The following is a 23,619-nucleotide window of genomic DNA, read 5'->3' on the forward strand; positions in this document are numbered from 1 at the left end:
TACAAATTATTTCTTTAAAGACAACTTGATAGAAAAATAGGCAAAAGACTTGAACGGGTGCTTCATAAGAGAATCTCCAAACAGCCCGTTAAGTGTTATGGGGGAAAAGAAAATCTCAGCACCGCTGTGTTTTGGGGAATGGATTGAATATTGGAAGGAGATGCTACCACATACCTATCGTGCAGGGCTGTGCACCAAGCAGTGTGTGTTGGTCCAGCTGCTTGGGAGAACTGTTTGGCTGTGTCCACCGAAGCAGACACGTATCTTATGAGCCAGCAGGTGTACAATACATAGGTTTATATCCAATAGGCGTATTGCTTCTGCTCCCCACCAGTGTGCCCTGTTCTGCGTACTGAACCCATGCTGTAGGTATCTCTCCCCAGGAACATTGTTATTCCTGTTTACCGAACCTATGCTGTGGACAGTCCCCTTTTCCTGAGTCCGCGGCCTTCAGGATTCAGCTAATGTGGCCAAGCTAGTTTGAGAAATTTGCATGTGTTCTTGTGCTAATCATCCCCCAAAGAAGCATATACTGTGCTTGAGACTAAAGAAAAGTCCCTAAACCTCTGCACTCTTAGTCATCTTTGCTTCCACCGTATTTTTTCTTGTTGTTTTATCAAAGTTTACTTTCATTGTAAGGACTCAAATGGTTTTATAAGTTTTATGAAAAGCATTCGTCTTATTTGTACCCCTCCCCCCATTTCCTATTCATTGGAGGCAGTGACTTTTAACTCATTCCTGTTTCTTTGTTTGCCTTCATCTTCCTGCGCTATTGACATTTTACTATGTATCCTTTCTGTATTTTTTGTATTTGTGGATATATGAAGTATGCATATGTTTAAATCAAACTGAGGCAACTCTTTCTTATCTGCATTTTTTTTTCACTTAACATTATATTCTTTTGAAGACATCATTTAAAATGCTGTATAATATTCCATCTGTAAATATGCCCTGATTTCTTCAACGATACCCTTATTGTTGGACATTTTAGGTGGTTTCTTCTTTTCTTTTCTTTATTTTTTTTGGTTTCTTATTTTTTTGCTACTATAAATACTGATATAATTAATATACCTGTGTGTGTGTATGTGTGTGTGTGTGTTGCTATAGAGGAATTGACTCACAGGTACATGCTTTTTTGGTCTTATAACTTTAGTTTTTCCTGTGGTTGATAATTGCTTTGGTTTTATTTGCTTGCTTTTGTTCATGTTCTGTGTGGCCCTGTGGCTTGCTCTGAACCAGGCTGGTTGTTTACTGCACAGCTGACATCCTGGGGACAGCACTGTCATCCTAGGGTTCCCTCCACTTTCTCCCATTCTCTCCTATTTCCTGGCTCCCAGGTTTTTTCTCTTGGTTCCTCCCTTGTCTAGGGAAACAGCCCCACCCCCAAACCCCCTACAGAAGCTTCTTGAGAAAGGCACACATGGGAGATCTGCTGGTTAGATCTTGTGTGTCTTAAAAACACCATTATTCTACTCTAACCTTGATTTGATTATAGGTATGGAATTCTAGTTCTGAATTCATCTGGAATTTTAAAGGCATCACAACATTGTCTCCTGGCTTCCAGTGCTGCTGCTGAGAAGTCTGTTGCTGTTCTGACTGCTGATGTTTTGTTATGTGACCTGTTTTCCACTCTGGGAAGCCTTCAGGATCTCTCCTCATCTCCCGTGGCTGTAATTTTAAGGGATGGGCCTTGGCATAGGGCTATTTTATTCTCATTCATCAGGTTATTCTCACGACCCTTTGACCTGGAAACTCACATCCTTTACTTTGATCATTTCTTCTCCTCAATTTTTCCTGATTCCTCTTTCTAGAACTCTTACTATTCAGATATTGGCCCTCCCACTTGTATTCTCTAATTTTCTGCTTAAAAAATTTTTTTTTAACTTTTTGTTGTACTTTTTCGGCTTCTCTACTTTATCTCTAGGCTTCTATTTCATTTATCTTTTATTTTTCTGTCACAGTTTTCATTTCTATGAGCTATTTTCTGTTCGTTTTTTTTTTTTTTAACTAGCCTCAGATTCTTTTTTTTTAAAAAATATTGTATTTATTTATTTGTTTGTTTATTGGCTGTGCTGGGTCTTTGTTGCTGCGTGTGGGCTTTCTCTAGTTGTGGTGAGCAGGGGCTACTCTTCATCGTGGTGCCTGGGCTTCTCATTGCAGTAGCTTCTCTTGTAGCGGAGCATGGGCTCTAGGAGCGTGGGCTTCAGTAGTTGTGGCTCACAGGTTCAGTAGTTGTGGCTCATGGGCTTTAGAGCACAGGCTCAGTAGTTGTGGCGCACGGGCTTAGTTGCTCCGCGGCATGTGGGATCTTCCCGGACCAGGGATTGAACCTGTGTTCCCTGCATTGGCAGGCGGATGCTTAACCACTGCGCCACCAGGGAAGCCCCAGCCTTAGTTTCTCGTTTTATGGATTCAGTCTCTCCTCTGATCCCTCTGAGGATGTTCATGATCATCTTTTCGGAATCTTCACCATTCTGCGTAGTTTGTTTCTTGTAAGTTTCCTTTTTCTCCATCTTATTTTGATGTGTCTTTCTTGTTAAAGGTTTTTCTCAGCTGCCTGGTGATCATTAGCTATATGCACACACTTAAGAGTAGGATGTTGAGAAACTGATTAAGAATCCTGTGCTGGGGTTGTTGACTGTGATTTCACTGGTGGAGTGATCTTGCTGAGGTGTTTCCCTGGGGAGCCCATGGAGTCAGCCTCTTGGCTTGCAGACCATTCAGTTCCCCAGAGAGGACCCTTCCGGCCCTCTGTCCAGAGGGTCAGTTTGATTCCCTGACTCCCCGTTTTCAGTATGGTTCTTCACCAGGAATTTGGCGTGATGACCCCCCTTCTGATCCCTCTTTTACCTTCTTTAAGAATAAACATCTAGTCTTCTGCCTGGGTGATCTAATTGCTTCTGAAAGAGACTCTCATCCAATTCTGTTCTTTTCAACGTCATCTTAGCCAGACTTCCAGAACCGCCCAGCATCCCCCACCCTGTGCTGAGCCTTGCGAGGGCTCTCCAGGCCACGGCAGGTTGATTCCTGCTCTTCCCCGCCCTCAGCTGCTGATGAAAATTCACCTTTCTTGGGTCTTCTGAGTCAGCTGCCACCTGTTCTTGTGCTGTCTACCTGCCCAAATGTTGCTGCTGTCACCTCGTGTCCTATCATGTTTGTTTTTGTAATTTGTATCTTTAAAAAAATAAAGCCCATTTTTGTTTTAGTGAGGTTTCTAGACGGAGAGGAGATAAATATGTGAGTTTACTCCACTGTCTTTAACTAAAGATCCCCCCATTGCTGTTATGGGGAAAACAAGCATATCTGTTAGCAGTAAGTTGAAGAGACCTCTTCCAAGGAGGTACCAAAGAATTGCTTTCTTTTTTTGTTGTTGTTGTTCATAACATTAACCATTAGGATTTGATTTGATTTGATTTTTATTTTTATTTTTTTGGCCAATTGGCCTGTGGGATCTTAGTTCCCTGACCAGGGATGGAACCCACATCCCTTGCATTGGAAGTGTAGAGTCTTAATCACTGGACTGCCAGGGAAGTCCCAAAAGAATTGCTGTCTTGTCATTGACTCACAAGGAACAGAAGTGTCTAAGAGCTGTAATTTTGCTACACCTTTTGGACAACCTTCTTTTCCATGCAGGTCAGGTGGTGAGGGACACAGGCGGAGGTGTACCAGTGGGGTTACCCAGATGGTGCGCTCTCCCCACGCGGGAAATTGGAGGGTGCCGTGAATTCCACCCCGGGCTCTGTATAGATCCCTACATTGTTACGGGTTTTTTCTCTTCAGTGCAGCCACTGATGGCTTTATCTCTTCATTCCTCATGCCCAAACCTTTTGTACAGGATGATGAGAGCCTGAAGTACCTCACACATGAGGAAAAGGATGTCCTCCTGTTTTTTGAAGAGACAATTGATTCCCTGGAAGATGACTTTGAGGAGCAGGTGCTGTGTGACAGTTATGTCCTGTGCCACTCTCTGCAATCTCTGACGGAGAGCACTTCTGGTCCCTCCGAGCCTGAAGATGTCATGGACTTAGTGCACCCGGGCCCTACATCCGGGGAACCCAAGAGCTTTCAGGATGTGACAGAGGCAGCAGGTGAGGACAAGAGAACAGGCCCCCCACCTCTGACGTGGCTTGTTGTGTGGTACAAGAGACAGAGGCCCTCCTTTTTGTTGTGTTCTCTGTGTTTCCAGCCAGCATGGAAGCTCGTGGGGCTGATCAGATATTTGTAGGGTAGAAGCATCCTCTTGATAGTCTGATTGTTCAGCGAAGTAGGTGTTTTCATGACATATTAGGATGAAAACACATGAAGGGAAATTCCAAAAGGGCGAGAATAAAGAATGAGACTGACTGGGCAAACAAACATTGTATATACATGGATAAAAGAAAGAAAACTGGAAATGGCTTCCGGTAACAATCCCATTCTACTAAGAAAGTACACAAAGGACTTGTACTTTAGCCCTTGAGGTTGAATCTCAATTCTCGTGCAAGATTATACCCCTGTTCCAAGGTGGGAGTGTTTGAAAAGTCAGCTGGTTCAGGAAAACAAAAAACAATCGGAACAAAAATTCAGCTCAGTATCTGCTTTGTAAATTTTGCTTGACCCAAGGTGGCATCAGAGGAGAGGTGTGTTTTTAGTCCTTTGAGTCCCATAATAGAACCAGAGGGACATGGACAAGGAGAAAACTTTCTTCCAATTTTTTTTCCTGGTTGGAAAAGATATTGGAAATGTGGGCAAGGGAATATGGATTGGAAAACATGAAGGAAAAATAGGAGGGAAAATATCTTTGTTCTGCTGACTACAAAACACTGCCATTTGTCATGAGCCCCTAGAAATCTCTCCACTTTTTTCTTTTTGTAAGCAAGGCTGTGTATTACACAGAATTTCATGTACTGTGGTTATATGTTCCAAATATGGGGCTGAGTTTGCAACCATCTCTTCAAAGAAGAGACTTAATATGAATTTACCATTTGTATCACACTTCTTCTTTGAAGTATAGTTCTTAAAATTAATTTGAACCACTGATCCTTTAAAAATGTCAGATCATATAATTGTGCCAAGGAAAACACTTTTTGAAAGTAAGCTGCCTGCCCATCAATTCTCTAACATGATGTTTTCATAACAATTTGAAGTGCCCACTCTGTGGCAAGCGTTGTGTGAGATTCTGAGGATACAAAAGTAAATAAAATACATAGCTCCCAATTTTGCAGCAGACGCGGGTGTATAAATATTAGTGCAGAAAAAGTGTTAGGTGATCTGTGATCACGTATGTTAGGATACAGTAAAGGTTCATAGGCTGGCGTATTAAACTTTACCAGAGTCTGTCAGGAAACATAGTTCTGTTTCTAGAGGAAAGTGGCACATCCAGCTATCCTTCATCTAGAAAGACCTGGGGGGCGGGGGTACCACAAACTTCCAGCCTCCATTTCCCCTTTGTAAAATCCCGCATAAGGTAAGTTGTTTCCTCCTATTACATGTCTCAGGATGATGGCCCCTTAGAAACGTGCTTTTACCATACGCTTCCCAGATACTGACTGTTTCTGGTACTACCTTTCACCACCGCTAATTCATTCTTTCTCGTCACGTGATGATGAGAATCATAGACTGTGTTCTCTTTCGCTAGTCCAGGGAATAGGGTAGAAAGAGTTCAGCTTACATGAGGTACTGTTGAAACTGGTATTACATCCCTTTGAGACCTTTGTAAATTCAGCGACAAGGAAACGTGATGCATTTATTTCTACATATGGTGGTAGCTTACGAGGATTCTCACTGCTTTTCAGGGGCTGGCCCTGCTGGAAAGGAAGACACCACTGTCTCTGAATGCAAGAAAGGTGATGCTGAGACGTCTCCCCCGCCAGACCCCCCAGGTCCCGAGGCCCTGCCCCTGCCGCCTTCCCCGCCTGTCCCCGCAGCAGCCCCCACCCACCCCAGGAGAGAGCCCCCTCCTGCTCCAGCAGAGCACCCCAAACTGCCCCGCTCAGTCCCCACTCCGCTCGTCATCGCCCAGAAGATGTCTGAGAAGTTGGCAGGGAACGAAGGGCTTTCGCCCACATCCCCGTCCAAGGAAGGCAGGCCTGCAGAATGGAGGACGCTGATTTCTGTGGCCCCTCGACACGGAGACCACGCACTGTGGCACAGACACGCGGCCCAGCCGGCGCCTAAGGTCCACCGCTTCCCGAGCAACATCAGCGTGACCAACAGCGCGGGGAAGGACTTCAATAAGACCATCTCCAAGGCCGCCGTCAACGTGCAGGAGCGCAAAGCCCAGGTCCTGGCCAACATCAACGGGGTCTCCTTCCTCTCCGTGGGGGAGACGGAGGACCGGGCCCAGAGGGGCGAGCCCGCCGAACAGAGAAGCATCTCCCCGGAGCAGAGCCAGCCGGGCCTGGCCCAGGAGGCTGTCCCCGCGCGGGCAGCAGCGCACGGCGGCCAGCAGTCCAGAGGTGTGCAGACGGAACAGCCCCTGCTGCTGGCCAACGGCTTCCAGAGCCTCCACGAAGTCCTCAAGAGCCATCCTGGGCCCTTTGTCTCTACGGGGAAGACAGTCACCTTCCGTCCGAACCCGGCCCTCCCAAGCAAACTTGCTCCCAGACAGCCGGACTGCGGTCAGGATGCCAGGAAGCGGTCGGGCTCACTGCCCAGGGCTGTGGGGTTCAGACCCCAGGGCATCACTGTCCAGTTCTCGGGCCGCGGCTCCACGGAGGAGGCCCGTCGGGAGGCCCTGCGGAAGCTTGGCCTCCTGAAGGAGAACTTGTGATGGAGAACGGGCGACGCTGGAGGAGACAGGGTGACCGGGTCCGTGTGGCCGAAAATGGATGTGCGCATGCGTTCAGCGCAGCCGCAAACTCCCGACTACGGTACCCGGTTGAGGCGCAGAGATGAGGGCCTCGGACTCGGTAGACGGGATGCCCCCACTCTGGTCCACATCCGAACTGGGACATCCTTCTGTACGCGAAGGACACCCTTCTGTACGCATCACATCTTGTCATCCCTTTTCCAAGAGCCTGGAGAATAACCTGGAACACCTACAGGTTTCTATGATTTGTAAATGCCATGTTTTTCTGGATCTAGGAGGAGGGAGATTGGGTTTTATTTTTTTGTTATTGAGTCTCTAATCTAACCTTTTATCCCAAGTTCATGACGCGAAAGCCAGTTTAGATCTCTTATACTCGTTTCTCTAAGAAAGGGACCATCCCTTCCTTTCCAAGAAAATAAAGAAGTGCTTGTTCAGTTTTCATAGTGTCTTAAAGACTGTTTTGGATTTTTGTTTGTTTTTGAAAGGTGACATTACGTTAGCCTGAGATATGCCTTTGTTTCTTGATGTAATCTGGTTTGCCCAGGGTTTGTTTTTTTTTTTAATTGAAAATTGAAGCCTTTAGAGTATGATTTAACTGTAATGTTGAGTTATGGGAGTGGAATGGAAAGGTTGAGTTTGGAAAAGGTGGTAGTTTTAAGAAAGTAAGTCTCATCAGACTACAGAGTCTGTGTTACTGGGAGATACATGTATGAGCACGTACTGTGTATATACATGTACATAATATGTGTTTATAGGTACATTTATGTTGTCACATATAGAGATAGGTGGTGTGCACACACATTCATTATTACATATATATAAACTTCTTAAAACCCTATTACATAACTACAGGATGCAAGCACTTCCTATTCTTTTGATACACAAGCCATCTCAGTGTTGAGATGATGACACAAATTGTTACTTCCTAATAAGGAAGTCTTTTAAGGACACATCTCCATAACATTTCGGTGAACCAAAGTGCTTTTTCCTCAACAATGTGTTCTGTTCCCAATTAAAGTAATAGTCCAAATAAGATTCCAGCTAAGCAAGAGAGTTCCTTGTTTAGTGAAGTGCACTTTTAAAGATATCATTTATTACCTAATTTTAATTAGTTTTGCATGTTCCAAGGTGGCTGGTAAACAGAAGCAAACAAAAGGTTCTTAAAACATCTACCATGTTCCATGGGCAAGATCTCAGATTAATTTAAAAGGGAAAAAAACAGCAAACTAGGTTACACAGCATGAAAAGAACTGGTTTTCTCCCAGACAGTGTCTTACATGCTGAGTTGTAGCCACAAGCATTATTATCAAAACTATTTCAGGCTGGAATCTACAACTTCTAAAAATAGACGGGGAAGGACCACACTTGAAAGTCACACTCTTTTGTTGTTGTACGTCTCAGCCACTGTCACAGAATCTGTTTCTTTCCTGTTGAGTATTATTTAAACTCAAACTTCTAAATGTGCTGTGAAGGATATTTTTCATAGTATCAATTTGCCTTGTAAGTTACATAAAATGATTGTAATGTTTTCCTTAGAAGGACAGTATTTAGTGTCTCACTCAGCCCTTGTCCTCCTGAAATAATCTCATAGATTCTTGATGGTCTTAGTTTAAATAGGTGCTTTGATTTTTACAGATTCTTAAAAATAGTTTTTATTTTACTCCTCTGTTTATGTTGGATTTGTTTAAAGGATTCTTAGGGGCTCTTATTTCCTTTTTATAAAGCGAGATGCCATGTTACACAGTGTTTAAAAATAGAGGGTCTTGATACGGCTAACATTTTAAATATCCCTTATATTTGAGGGTTCTTTCTTTTTCTCTTATCCTATGACTTCATTGTGATTAAGGTGAACTTGACTATATGTTAGTATATTTGTTCTTATAGTGACATTTTTGAAAAATAAATTTAGAGATCTATCTTAAGTATAAGCAATTTTGTTTTTGCATTTTATACTTATTCTCAGGTATTTTCTTTTAAATGGTTATATCCTTTCCTTCTATTTATTCATAACCTCTTCTACCTACTTATTCATAATTATACCGACTGTTACTCTGGCCATTTCTCGTGCCCAAAACCCTAGTAATTAAAGCCACATATTTTGTACAAGTTTCAAATTATAGCTGCTAATGAACTAACCTGTATTCATATGTATCATTTTAACAAAAACAATTCGTTTTCTGAGGGGCATTTGTTTCCTTGCCATAATTCTGTGATAAGACATTCTTAAAGGGTCATCTTCAAGGGAATCTTAAGGACCATATTTCAAAGCAAACTTGTAACGAAAAGGAAAAATGAATCTTAAGTGCTCAGTTGTTTTTTTTCAAGTGATGCTTGTAAATCAGTCCATTTTAGTCCCCATTAAGTTAAAGATGAAACTCTTTATCTTAATACTTAAAGTCAGGAAAAAAAAAATTCTCCTCTGCTTTTAGGCAGGTATGTTCAAATGGCCAAACCAGAGTCTCATCTGCAGAGGGTAATACCCTGCAGTTACCAGAGTAACAGAGTCTGGTCCAGCGCCTCCTCCTCCTCTTCCTCTATCTGGCTAGCACACGTATGCTGATCTTCACAAAACCGGTGGAAATGTTGGTCTTTGCTTTTCTCTCCCCAGGGTCATTCTCCTCCTATAAGGCTTGTAGGGGAGAAAAGGCAGAGGTGGGGGTGTCCCTCCACTGTCTGAGTCTCTCAAGACACAGAGGGCTCACCCAGAGCTGTGTTCTTGCTCCCCCCACCCCAAACACACACACACACAAGCTGACTTCCTGACTTCAGGATTCTTTACTCAGAGCTCCTGATGGGTAGCTCCCAAAGCAGGCTCCCCATTTAAAACGAATTTTCATGAAGAGCTTCATGGAGTTGATAAGTCAGGCCTTATGGAACCCTGAGGATTGTTTGACCTTTTTATTTGTAAAAACAAACAGACAAACAAAAATCAGGACTGTATTCTCTGAAATAATGCCATTTGCAGCAACATGGATGGACCTAGAGATTATCATACTAAGTGAAGTAAGTCAGACAAAGACATATACCATATGATATCACTTATATGTAGAATCTAAAATACGAAACAAATGAACTTATCTATGAAATAGAAACTGACTCACAGACATAGAGATCAGACTTGTGGTTGCCAAGGGGGAGGTGGGGTAGGGAAGAGATGGATTGGGAGTTTATAATTAGCAGATACAAACTAGTATATACAGAATGGGTAAACACCAAGATCCTACTGTACAGCACAGAGAACTACATTCAATATCCTGTAATAAACCATAATGGAAAAGAAAAAAAAAAAAAAAAGAATGGTATTCTTTTTTTTTTACTGAATTCCCACAGCTCTGGCTATGAGGAATTTGACCTTTCAGAGGATTTAATGGTTATGTTTTTTATGCAGATGATCTAAGAAATCAGTTCGTTCTGTTTATTCAAGAGGAATGCAGAGAAAAACAAGATAAATATGAAAAAGACTTATTCTTATCAAGAAACTTTGTCTGAAACGTTGGTCAGGAAGTCACCACATTCTCTGAAGGAGCAGAGCTAGTTTTTCGGTGTTTTCTTCCCTTGCCTGTGATCCAGGAGGAAGGGGAGGCGCGTGAGGAATGCTCACTTGTGAGAGGTTTGTGTTTTCATTGAAATGACAAGTCACCAAACAGGTTTTGTTTCTTCTCTTCACAACAAGGCTCTTTTTCCCTGCTTTAAAGTATGGGGAACAGGTTCCCATATCCTCTCCTAATCTACTCACTGGACAAGCCAGGCTTTCAATATCTGAGAAAAGAGAAGGCAGGGCTGTCAGCTGCTGTGGCCTGGGAAAGTCCGAGCCCTGGGCTCGGGCCCTGCCGGGGAGCGCCCCACACCTCCCGCTCGCTGACAGCGTCCTCTCCAGCGCCTGCTGGCCCTCCCCCACCAGAAGCACCCTCTTCTCTAAGAGAAGAAAACGCTGTTGGGGAACAAATCCACCTGAGAAGAGGCTGGGCAACAGGATGATGGCCAAAGGGTACCTCCCATCCCGCTCTTTTCAGCACAAAAACCTTTGTATGTGATGATTGCAGTGCTTCTAAAATGTCTCTTGACTCAAAAAAATATAATGAAACTCTTTCTTACACATTCCAAATTCGTAGGACTTCAGAAATGCCAGTCTCTGCCGTCTCCAGCAGGCTCCCTCTCCCTTATGGTTATTGTCTTTCTAGCGGGGACACTGATGACCTCCGGAGCCAGGTGAGGCTGCCCCGCCAGATACAAACCTGGCTCTTAATGATGTACTTCAGCCTCGTTTCTCATCATCTAAACTGCATGAACTTCCTATTCAGCAACAAGCTAAAAGAGGGGTAACATGGTGGTTTCCAGAAATGACCTAAAAAGCCTAAACAACAGACAAACCCAGTGTTCTCTGACCTAGGTGAGTAGAACCATAAATCGCCCTAAGGAGCAGGGGGTGCCCAGGGAATCGTGTGATCCTGGGATGCCCTCTGCAGAATTGCTGTCTGCCTCCAGATTCCCTGGCAACCCCTTAGATCTGTCTGCCACAGGCCCCACAGCCCTTCTCCTTTGGCGGGCACACTAGGGTCTAGGAATCGGCCCTGCCTCCTGGTTGAGTGCAGGGTAGGCGTTCCTGATTCTCACTGCTTCTTCAGGTCCTTGAGGCCAGCTATTTCCCCAACTGAGCAGGACTTCTGAGGTCCAGGGAATATTTTGAAAACCCATCCTAGTTTTGAGGAGGTCCTGCGTTTACTTTCTGGGTGTGAGCTTGGTGGCTTAGGCTCAGGATTCTGTGATCGCCCCCACCTCACTTTCCCCCGCTGCCCGTCCCGAGTAAAGGCAGCAGCTGTGTTGGCCTGACCAGGGCCAGAGGTAAGAATTCACATTTGGAAGCCAAGGTTAATGAAACTTAGTCATTGATAAACAGGTCACACTTGGTAAACTTCAACCTCTGAGTATTTGTGTGTGAAGCAGGGCTGCCAAGGGCAGTAGTAACCTAAGTTCTGGAAATACCTTTAAGGGGTGGGGCTGAGTCAACAGGGACTCCGTGTGGCCAGGGAGCTGGGAGCTCTGAGCACGTGTGTGCCTGCGGGCTTCTTGGTGGCTGGCTGGCTTCCGCCCTTGGTGTCCTCTGACACTGTTGTGTGGTTAGACTCCCTTTGAGTACTGGGACGTGCATAAGATGCTTGCCCTTGTTACTAAAGATGTGTTCAGGTCTCTGTGGCCTTTAAAGACATTACCTAATTCCCCGTGGAACCAAGTCCCTGACAAGTCACCGTGATGGCTGTGCTACAAGGTTCTCTTCGGCTTCTAACTAGTTCTGTTGTACAACCGTCTCCTGGACCATTTGTTCAGTGTCTAAGCATTTTGAACTTGGGGGAAATAACCTCTGCCTTGTGAAGATAATTTCAAAGAGCAGGCAGGTGCAGGGAGGCCTGTCCATGCAGGGCACACAGTAGCGGCCGAGGTACCTCGCCTTCCCGGGGCTTGGTTTCCAAAGCCAGAGCTTGGGCCACACACGACGGTGCCCTTCCCAGTTCACAGTCCGTGTGTTTGTGAAACTCTGTAAAGTTCTTTGTTTTGTCAGTCCCATCTTAAAGGCAAAATGAACTGAATGAAAGTGTTTATAATGTGAAGAGTTAAGTGAAACATGTTTTCTTTATTTCTGAAGCTTAGGAGGTGACCCAGGTGGTACTGAATGTGACAGACACTGCAGGTCGGGCTCAATATCATCATTTAGTCCTTGTGACCACGGGGCCCGTCTCCTCTTCACAAGGGCCTTGTGGGGGCCACTGGTTGCACCCCCTGCTTCCTGCACCTTCTGAGAAGCCACCCAAGCTGTGCCGTCCACCTGTCCACTGCCCACCTTCCTCTTTCCCTCCTTCAGCGCTTCTCCCCTCACTCCCTGGCCTGTCCTCGTGCAGCCCGCTCTCACGATGTCTCATCCTGATCTGTACTATCCTTACGTTTCGGCTGACGGAGCCAAAGCTTGTCTTTGGGGATAAGAGGAGGGGTGGGTAGAGCCTATGCTGGTTGGAAGTCAGGCTTGGTGGAGAGAGTGAGCCGGTGGGCTGCGCTGGCCTTGAAAGAGGAAAGTAAGGCCGGTGGCGTCCCTGGGCCTCCCTGCCTCCCTGCCCTGCCAGCCGGGCTGGGGTGCCTTCAGTCACCACGTGTGACCTCTGCCTTGGGGGACCCAGTTCAAAGCAGGTCCTTTGGCTACATCCTGCCTCCTTCTCCCTCCCTCGGGACTTGGTTCTGGAATTGCCAGGGGTGGTTTCCAACACCCCTGTGTGCAGGACTCCTATGCACACAGCTGAATGAGTTCACTGGGGAAACTGCCCATCTCTCCCTGGCAGCCCCTTGAAGTCGTGGTTGTTACTGAAAAGGCAACCGGGCCTCAGTGGAAAGTCCGGACCTGCCTGCACGGAGCTGGAGTGCTCCGGGCAGCGCAAGGCTGGGCCGCTGCTCACACCAGCCATGGCCTCGCCCCTGCCAGGGGCCACCAGCTCAGATGGGGGATGCCTCAGCGGTGCTGGGATTGGACTATTTCACTACCGTAAACTCCCAGCCACACTACAGTCGGGACACAGACGCAGCAAGAACTGAACTGGTGGTTGCTCTCCAGTCATGTCATAAGTTACCACGCTTCTGCCAATACTTGTAAGTGGCAGTTGACGTTTTTGTCTACATTTTACTGGGATGTGCCTGCTCTCAGAGAACTGAGCATCTCTTTGCTTTGGGAGGGTCTATACTTCACCTAATAAGGTTGTTATTGTTTAAATTACTTTTTTTGTAAATTTCTTCTAGGAATAAATACTTTCAGTGACAGTTTGGGCCAGATTTTATAATTGCTCAGTTTGATCTTTTTTTTTTTTTTAAGCTCTTTATTGGAATATAATTGCTTTACACTCTTGTACCAGTTTTTGAGGTACACCAAAGTGAATCAGCTGTATTTATACACATATCCCCATATCCCCTCCCTCCTGCGACTCCCTCCCACCCTCCCTGTCCTGGCCCTCTAAGGCATCACCCATCATTGAGTTGATCTCCCTTTGTTATACAGCAACTTCCCACTAGCTATCTATTTTACAGTTGGTAGTGTATATATGTCTATGCTACTCTCTCACTTCATCCCAGCTTCCCCTTCACCGCCATCCCCAACCATGTGTCATCAAGTCCATTCCCTGCATCTGCATCTTTATCCTTGCCCTGTCACTGGGTTCATCAGTACCACTTTTTTAGATTCCATATATACGAGTTAGCATACGGTATTTGTTTTCTTCTTTCTGGGTTACTTCACTCTGTATAACGGTCTCTAGGTCTATCTACCTCATTACATATAGCTCCATTTCATTCCTTTTTATGGCTGAGTAATACTCCATTGTATATATATGCCACATCTTCTTTATCCATTCATCTGTTGATGGGCATTTAGGTTGCTTCCATATCCTGGCTATTGTAAATAGTGCTGCAGTGAACATTATGGTACACATTTCTTTTTGGATTATGGTTTTCTCTGGGTATATGCCCAGTAGTGGGATTACTGGGTCATATGGTAGTTGCATTTTTAGTTTTTTAAGGAACCTCCAAACTGTTTTCCATAGTGGCTGTACCAACTTACATTCCCACCAACAGTGCAGGAGAGTTCCCTTTTCTCCATACCCTCTCCAACATTTACTGTTTCTAGATTTTTTTGATGATGGCCATTCTGACCGGTGTGAGGTGATACCTCATTAATTTGATCTTTTAACCTCAATTTTTTTCTCATCTCACACAGTCTTGAATCCAAAAGACCATTTGCTGTTGCTAGAAATCAGATCCACCCTCAAAGGTATATTTTGCTCTAAGTGTACCATTCAGATTCCACACTGACTCCAGCCACGATTTAAAAGGGGCAGAGAGGACTTCCTAGGTGGCGCAGTGGTAAAGAATCCGCCTGCCAATGCAGGGGACACCGGTTTGAGCCCTGCCCTGGGAAGATTCCACATGCCACGGAGCAACTAAGCCCGTGCGCCACAACTATTGAGCCTGTGCTCTAGAGCCCGTGAGCCACAACTACTGAGCCCATGTGCCGCAACTATTGAAGCTCACGCGCCTAGGGCCTGTGTTCCACAACAAGAGAAGCCACTGCAATGAGGAGCCTGCACACCGCAATGAAGAGTAGCCCCCGCTCGCAGCAACTAGAGAAAGCCTGTGTGCAGCAACGAAGACCCAGTGCAGCCAATAAATAAATAAAATAAATAAATAAATTTAAAAGGGGCAGAGACAGCTGACAGGACTGAGCGTGTCAAACCTGCAGATATAAGAGACTAGAGAGCCTGTAAGAGAGACCCCAGAGGCTGAGCTGTCACAGTAGATAGTTCTCTGTGGCCAAAGAGATCACACCATGAGAGATTTCCACTCAACACGGGGAATTCATAGCATTGAGAGTCAACTGAAAACAGAAAGAGCGGTTCACAGGAGCATAAGTGCCCATCTCCGTGGAGTCATGCAGACGTGGGGGCAAGTGCTTTGCAGAGGAAAGCAACCCGAATTGCACTCTGCAGCACTCCTTCCAATTCTGAGGTTTCATGACAGGTTCATATAGAGCAGGCTTTGTCATTATCCTGACCTGACCAAGCCCTGCAATCTCTGTGTGACTTAACCTCCCTCTCTGAGCCTCTGAGAAAATGGGGTGAAGCGTAATCACCTCATAGGGTTGTTGTAAGGACTAAATGAGACCACATATGTTAAGTACCATGTACATCAAGTGTGTGCCTGGCACACACCACCATCATCACCACCGTCATCACCATCACCACCACCATCACCACCACATCATCACCACCACCATCACCACCACATCATCACCACCACCATCACCACCATTATCACACCACCACCGTCACCATCCTCACCAGCATCACCACCACCATCACCACCACCAGCATCACCATCATCACACCACCACCATCACCATCCTCACCATCACCACCACCACCATCACCAGCATCACCATCATCACACCACCACCATCACCATCCTCACCACCATCACCACCACCACCACCAGCATCACCATCATCACACCACCACCATCACCATCCTCACCACCATCACCACCACCACCACCAGCATCACCATCATCACACCACCACCATCACCATCCTCACCACCATCACCACCACCACCACCATCACCAGCACCACCACCACCATTGCCATCATCACACCACCATTATCACCACCATCACACCACCATCACCACCATCACCACCACCATCATTACCACCACTGTCACCACCACCACCATCAACATCATCATCACCACCATCACCATCATCACCATCATTATCATCACCACCATCACCACCATCATCACCTGATCATCACCATCATCATCAAAACCTGATCATCACAAAGGCCGAATGGGAACTGCTGTAGAGCCTCCCAGAATGGCTGTGATCAAGACCAGCAGCATGGAGGTGTGAGCACGTGCCAGCCTCACAGCCTGATTCAGAAACTACCATTCACCACGGTCCCATTCCTACATGCAGTCCAGTGGTTACTTCAGCAAAGAAGCGAATTTTAGACTTAAATTCCACTGCCTACTGAGAAACAGGGTTTTGCCACTTTCTAAAAATAGGTCTCCAGAGTTTATTTTCCTTCTCCAGGGCTGGGCAGGATTGGCTTCCTGCTTAGATACACATGGGAGGACTCCCCATCCAAGCTCACACTTTTCCACGTCTTCTTTCCTCTCCCCGCAGAGCTCCTCTCACAGCTGGGCTCCCCTGCTGCCTCCCAGGGCCTCCTCCCAGAGGAGGAAGTGCCCGGCCCAGCCCAGCGCCCAAAAGGCTCCAGGGGAACACTGGGGGATTGTGCGGCCAGAATTCCTTGGCTGCCGCGAGGCTGCCGAGGAGGAAGTGCTTACTCTGAGTTGCCGGCCTGGCCAGGCTGGGCCCTCAGACTTTCCGTCCTGCCCGGCACACTCCCAGCCAGTCCCCGAGGAAGATGGTGGCCTTGCCAGCCAGCGCTTCCAGAGCAGCCTCCACGAAGCAGGTGAGATGATCCAAGCCCCAGCTAAACCTGCCTCAGGTCAGGAGGCCCCCAGGATGGCCCCCGTCCTCTGCAGCATCACCTCCACCTTCCTCCACATTCCAGGTGGACAGGCCCTGCTCTTCCTTATGCAGCTATGTCTCAGCCCATATTGCCCCCAGCCGTCTCCTTCCAGAATGGAATGCGAGACCCTCCCTCCCTCCACGAAATGTCCTATTGGGGCCTACCTCTGCAACTCAACCCCCGCTTCCTCCAACCAGCCCCACCACCACCTTGTCAGGACTCCTAAGGTGGTGGGGATCTTCAGATGCCACCTGGTACCTCTAAGCGAGGGCAGCATTCTGTCGGAAGACCTGGGCTTGCAACGCGACTTCAGCTCTCACCAGCTGTATGCACTTAAGGTACTCAGGTGAGAGCTTTTGAAAGACTAAGTGAGATAATGGATATACAAAACATCTGAAAACTGTATAAGCAGTATAGTCTAGGGCAGTGGTTCTCAAAGTGTGGTCCCCTGACTGGCAGAATCGACATCACCAGGAAATATGTTAGAAAGGCAAGTTAGCAGAGTCACCTCAGCTCTACAGAATGAGGAACTCTGGAGGTGGGACCCAGGAGTCCGGTTTGAACGAGCCCCCCATGTGATTCAGAGGCCTGGGCTAGTACACAGCAAAGATGCTCTGTCTTCTAAGGCACACAGATGGGGGAGTGAGCCACGATGCAGAAGAGGTGCTGGACTGTGATATCCTGCAGGGTAGGGACCACCCCCAGCACCTAGTGTGGCACCCGCCACATGGCGGGTGTTCAGTTCACAGCTCTCACATTGAATGGGTGTGTGAATATTAAAAGACAAGAGGAGCTCTGAAGTCTTCCAATGAGTATATGTTGCTTTTAAATTTCAGAAAGCAGATAATCCTGTTTGAGGGAGAGAGACAGAGACACAGAAAGAATAGTAGACTAGGGCCACTGTCTCGATCCCGCCAGTGACAGCCACAGGGGAGGTGTTCCGCAGGAACCCTCACCTAGACGAGGAGCTAGGCCGTGCTTCCCACATTCTCGCCATGTGGCTTCAGGCTCTCCCTTGAGTGGATCAACTGGTCACACGTTGGCTGTGATCGCCATCCATTGATTCATCCTACGAGTATTTGAGCACCTACTACATGCTGTCCCAGGGTCTGAGGAGACAGCTGTGATCAGGGCACACCCAGTGCCATCCTCACGAGCTGGCAGTCCAGGGAGGAGGGAGACAAGTAAGCAAGGTAATTGCAAGAAGGCAGTACCGTAAAGTGGAAATCCGCGGGCCAAGGACAGAGGAGAGGGAAGCAGTCAGGGAAGGTGGCCAGCCTGAAGCTTGAAGGGCACGCAGGAGCTCATGGGACCACAAGGGGAGTGGTGTTCTAGGCCAAGGGCACAGCCGATGCAAAGACCCAGAGGCAAGTCAGGACTAAAGCAGTTAGGAGGGGAGGGCACAGTGAGGGGCTGTCGGTCTCCATAGTGACTGGTATGAAACCTCGAGTGAGGCTGCAGAGCAGGGGGTGCAGGTCCTGCCCACATGGCCTTGTGGTCTAGCAGTCATTCAGCAAACACACGGGCACCCTTCCAGACCCTGGGGACACAACAGAATAGAAACAAAGCACAACACAGACTCTGCTCTTGAGAAGACAGAAACCACACAAAGCCAAGGACGGTGCTTGGAAGAGAGGTCAGCGCAAGGCATGGGCGGAAAGCCTGACGAGGGAGGATGGGTGGGGCCGAGGAAGCTGAAGGCGCTGTCATCACCAGGCAGGAACACGCTCGGCCCTCACGTCACCTCCACCACTCGGGGCTCCGTCTTCAACCAGATGGTTCCAGAATCCCACTTTGCAATCAATGAAAGAGGAAATTGCCAAGCCCTCACAGGAGGAACAAAAACAGAGTACTATGCTCGGCTCTGCTAATACTCTCCTCTAGGGCACATTTTCTCCTACGCTATCCATACACCATGCACAGGATGCTATGCTGTACTAATACCATACTAATACTAAACATATTCCATCACACCATACATATTATATTATACATACTCCACCATCTAAATAGCCTAATGCTGACACACAACCCACACTTAACAAATGTTTGTGGGAGCTAACGCCTCTCCAGCTGACAACAGGGAGCCCTCTTTCTTCTGCTTGGCCTTCGAGGCCTGTGAGAAAAGAAGAAATATATATATTGGTTTCTGCCCCCAACTCCTGGCACAGAAACTCCTAAAACCCTTGGAATTTCCTGGGTGATAGTGTCCTCTGTTCTAATGAGGTGGATCTGGGTGGGCTCCTGGATGGAGGTGGGTCCCCAGAAAGACCCAGCCGTGATTAGAAGCTTGACATTTTCAGCCCCGCCACCGCCATTCTCCAGGGAAGGGAGCAGGGCCTGGAAACGGAGTGAACAATCGATCACGCCTGCGTGAGATCATCGTAGGAGCTAATAATCGATCATCCCACTGGAGGGCTGATGAGCTTCCAAGCGGATGAGCACAGCCACATCCCGGGGGGCTGACGCACCCCTGCTCCACGGGGACAGGGGCTCCTGCAGTTAGGGTCCCCCCAGACCTAGCCCCCCGTGTCTCTATCAGTCTGTTCATCTGTATCCTCTGTCAAATAATAAACTGGTAAAGTAAGTGCTCCCCTGAGTTCTGTGAGCTGTTCTAGCAAATAACCTAAGACAAGGGGGAAGCGGTCATGGGAACCCCCGATTTGTAGCCATATCAGAGAGAAGCTGTGGGTAACCTGGGGGCCTACTGCTTCTGACTGGCATCTGTAGAGGGAAGGGGGGTCTCACGGGACTGAGCTCTTCCCCTGTGGGATCTGACGCTATCTCCAGGTAGACAGGGTCAGAACTGAGTTAAGTTGTAGGACACCCAGCTGGTGTCACAGAGAACTGCCTGGGGGGGGAACACCCCCCCCACACACACACACCTGGTGTCAGAAGTGCTGAGTGTGGCAGCAACGTGAGAATAAAGGGGGGAATACAAGAAGAAAGAACTGAGGTTTTTCCCAATACAGGCCCCAAGTCCTATGCCCTGAGAAAGCCACTTTTAAAGCTGGTTCTCTCTCCGTCCAAGAACCAGATCTGTCCAGATAATTCAGAGGGAAGCGGTAAATCACAGGCGGGGGAAGGCTGCTTCGGGTGAAATGTGAGCTAGGCTAATGACAGTTAATGGAGACTGAAGCCCAGACACCAGCCATACCTGCTCATCCTCTAATGAACGAGCACGTCGGGTGGGTGTGCCTGCCGGGCTGGCTGCCTGCCTCTGGGGGCCTCACCGTGAGTGGTCCTTGGAAATGGGGCTCTGAAAAAAACCCACCTCGAATTCACACTTTATTTCTAAAAAAGCGTTTGGGAGGGGAGACAGGCTTTGCAGGGGGTGGGGACAGTATGTACAGTGAAAATGAAGATGGCCCTTGGTCCAGCCCCACTACTAACAAGCTATTCACCCCAGCCCAAGTCACCTCCCATATCTCCATTTCCTCATTGTATTAGTCAGGATAGATTATGCTGTGCTGTGGTAACAAATAAACCCCATGACCTCAGTGGCTTAACAAAATAAAAATTTCTTTACTCAGAGTCACTTTGTGGGGCCAGGCATCCCTCCTTGTCACGTGGCTACGAAGTCAGGAACACTTGGTCTCTGGGAGCCCCGAGCAGAGAAGGAAGAGACATCTGGAAGGTCTCGTCTGAAAGCGGCTGACATCACTCCATCACATCACTGACCAGACTCGTCAGGGGCCACATCCCACATCGGAGGCCGGGAATGCAGCCCCTCCCCAGGAGGGGGAAGCACACAGAGAGTGCCTTCACTGCTCAACTGTTAAATCCACGGAGTCAGTCATCATATTTCAGGAGGGGCCCCTAATATGTGCCATGCATTGTGTTGAGTGTGCGGCTACAGAGACTCCCCTGTCCTCCAGAAGTTCAGTAGGTGAGACGCACAAAAGGATGCAGTGCTACAGTCCCGCACAGGGTACTGTGGGGGCAGCAAAGAGGTACCACGCCCAGCCTGGGCAAGGGGCAGGCAGCCATGCAGGCAAGCGTTCCACGCTGACTCTGAAAAACCGTGTTTGCCGATGTATACATACTTGTGTTTGTTACAAATTTAACTGATGTAAAGGACGTGCAGCACATGATTTACAAACAATGCTTAAAATACACAAAACGGGCACACCTTAGAGATACCGTAGGTTCAATTCCAGACCCCTGAAATAAAGCGCATATGGCAATAAAACAAGTCACATGATTTTTTTTCCCAGCGCATATAAGTTATGTTTACACTATACCATAATCTATTAAGTGTCCAATAGCATTATGTCTAAAAAAAGTACGTACCTTAATTTTAAAATACTGTGTTGCTAGAGTGAAGTATGTCAGAAAGAGAAAAATAAAAATCGTATATAAACACGTATATGTGGAATCTAGAAAAATGGTACAGATCAACCAGTTTGCAAGGCAGAAATAGAGACACAGATGTAGAGAACAAACATATGGACACCAAAGGGAGAAAGCGGGGGCGGGGCGGGGGTGTTGGGAAGGAATGAATTGGGAGATTTGGATTGCCATATATACATTACTAATAAGAAAAAAATATCAAATTGTACACTTTAAATAAAAATAAGATAAAATAAAACCCTGTATTGCTAACAAGTGCTAGTCATCATCTGAGCCTTCAGCGAGTCATAATCTTTCTGCAATAGTGACATCAAAAATCACCAATCACAGATCACATCGCAAATATACTCATTACGAAAAAGCTTGAAATATTGCAAGAACTACCAAAATACGACACAGAGACTCGAAGTGAGCAAATGCTGTTGAAAAATGGTATTGCTCAATGCAGAGCTGCCCCAAACCTCTAATCAGTAAAAAATGCAATATCTGCAAAGCATAATAAAATGAGGCCTTCTTGTACTCCAAGCTGTAAAGTCCACATAGCCAGATGGTCCTCACAGGACGCGCTCACTGGTTTTCACCAAGCCCTTGCATTCAGCCATGATTTGACAAATGGAGTTGCCTCCCCATCAGCTCTTTCTCCAATAAATGTATGGTCCTCAAATCTGATATGTGATCGGGTAAACAACTTCTCACTTTCACATGAATTATATTTATTAAACTAAAACCTTTTTTGGGTAACTTCTTGGCTGAATCAGATAACTGTTCTCAAACACTGAGAAACAGTCCCTCCAATTTCTGTTATTTAAAAATGTCATGGCTACAAACACAGTAAGGTTTTAAGTTTAATCTGCATTATTAACGTTTTCTTTCTTACGTCACCTTCTGAAGTATCGACAACCAACAAAACAATAACTCCAGCCCTGGTGTACAGCGCTTGCCAGTGTGAAGGGGGTAACTGCTCCCACCGCGGTCAGTCTCCAGCTACTACCCTGACACCGCTGAAGACAGAGTTGGGAACAGAAATGCAGGAACCAACGAGCCCATGGTATTCCCACCAAAAAAGATAAAGTGGATGTAAATATCATCAAAAGCATAGAAAAGAGTAATGTAATTAGAGTATGTATTACTTTGTTTAATTGTTGAGTTCATATCATTTCACTTTAAGATGATGACAGCTGACCTGAAAAAATTCCTGAAAATCTAACAATCAGTCCAGCCAACCAGGAGAAGCTAGCTCTAGCCCACAACCAGCAGCAGGTCAGGGAAGACAGGAGGTCTGCCTGAGCTGAGTGATAGCAAGTGTTGCTGTTATTCCGGGAGGTAAAGGAAGGCGGACCATGCAGGCCTGGTGAGGGCTTCATCTGAGCCAAGGAGGTATGAGACGACGGCACTGGAGCAGGGTGACCCCACAGCCACGCTCGCTAAGACCACCCCCTTTTATTTTCAAAACAAGCCACGCTTGTTTGGGATGAAAATGACAACAGATGGAGAGCTGCAGTCCTTTGGGTTCCCATGTAACTAAGCAGGACCCTCTGGGGCCTTCCTGGGACAGACCCCCCTCCTACCACGTTCTCCACCTGCCTCTTGTTTACAGAAAAACCTTCGCCTCCTAGGCCTTCCCCAAGTTCCAAAGAATACATTTAATCAGAGAAGTGAGAAAATGCAGAAATAAAGGAAAGCAGTCAAGCAAGACAAAATAATAATAGTTCAGTGAAAGTCAAGGACTTTTCGCTCCTCCTCAAGGGCTACAGATAATATACTGAGCCACATCCTGTGAGCTGTCCTGTAGATACTGAAACCCCCACCAGGTGGAAGAAGTTAACTGTATGCTGCCCACAAGCACGTAGACCCCAGACAGGACAGAACCCGACGGTTGATGATTCCGACTCCTGATTACCTCACCACCAACCAATCAGAAGAATGGCCATCAGCTGATCATGCACCCTCACCCTCCTCCCTCACCCTGTCTTCAAAAACCACGCCCTAAAAGCCATCAGGGAGTTTGGGGCTTTCAAACATTAGCTGCCTGGACTCCCTGCTTGGTGCCTGCAATAAACACCACCCTTTTCCTTCCCCACAACCCAGTGTCAGTAGACTGGCTTCGCTGCGTGCAGCCGAGAGGCCCCACGTCTGGTTTGGTAACACCCAGAACCTCAGTCTGGAGCAGGAGTCAGTGAGGAAGGGCTGGTGGGCAGAGGAGCCAGGTTGGAGGAGGAGGCAGGAGGGAAGGAGAAGGTGGTGGGGAGCGTGGAGGGCACGTGCTGGGGGGCTGGGATAACCAGGAAGGCACGGGGCTGGCACCCAGAAAGGGCTTCTGTTCGGGAGGAGGACTCCCCAGGGGAACACGAGCCGGCGTGCCTGCTCTTCAGTCTTGGTCTCACCAAGCCGGCTGAGGAAGAAGAAAGGT

At 47.2% G+C, this 23,619-nt stretch overlaps 1 protein-coding gene across 1 annotated transcript in view; it reads left to right on the plus strand.

Annotated features, from left to right (window-relative positions):
- PROSER2 (proline and serine rich 2) overlaps positions 1–8,673 on the plus strand; it is a 44,005-nt gene extending 35,332 nt beyond the window's left edge. The window contains exons 3-4 of the mRNA XM_057730215.1: positions 3,836–4,088; positions 5,775–8,673. Coding sequence (XP_057586198.1) covers positions 3,836–4,088; positions 5,775–6,751 — 1,230 coding nt within the window. The 3' untranslated portion in view covers positions 6,752–8,673. The remainder of the gene's footprint in view (positions 1–3,835; positions 4,089–5,774) is intronic.
- The last annotated feature ends 14,946 nt before the right edge of the window (positions 8,674–23,619 follow it).

This window comes from Hippopotamus amphibius, chromosome 4, assembly GCF_030028045.1.
Source record: "Hippopotamus amphibius kiboko isolate mHipAmp2 chromosome 4, mHipAmp2.hap2, whole genome shotgun sequence".
NCBI classification, from domain to species: domain Eukaryota; kingdom Metazoa; phylum Chordata; class Mammalia; order Artiodactyla; family Hippopotamidae; genus Hippopotamus; species Hippopotamus amphibius.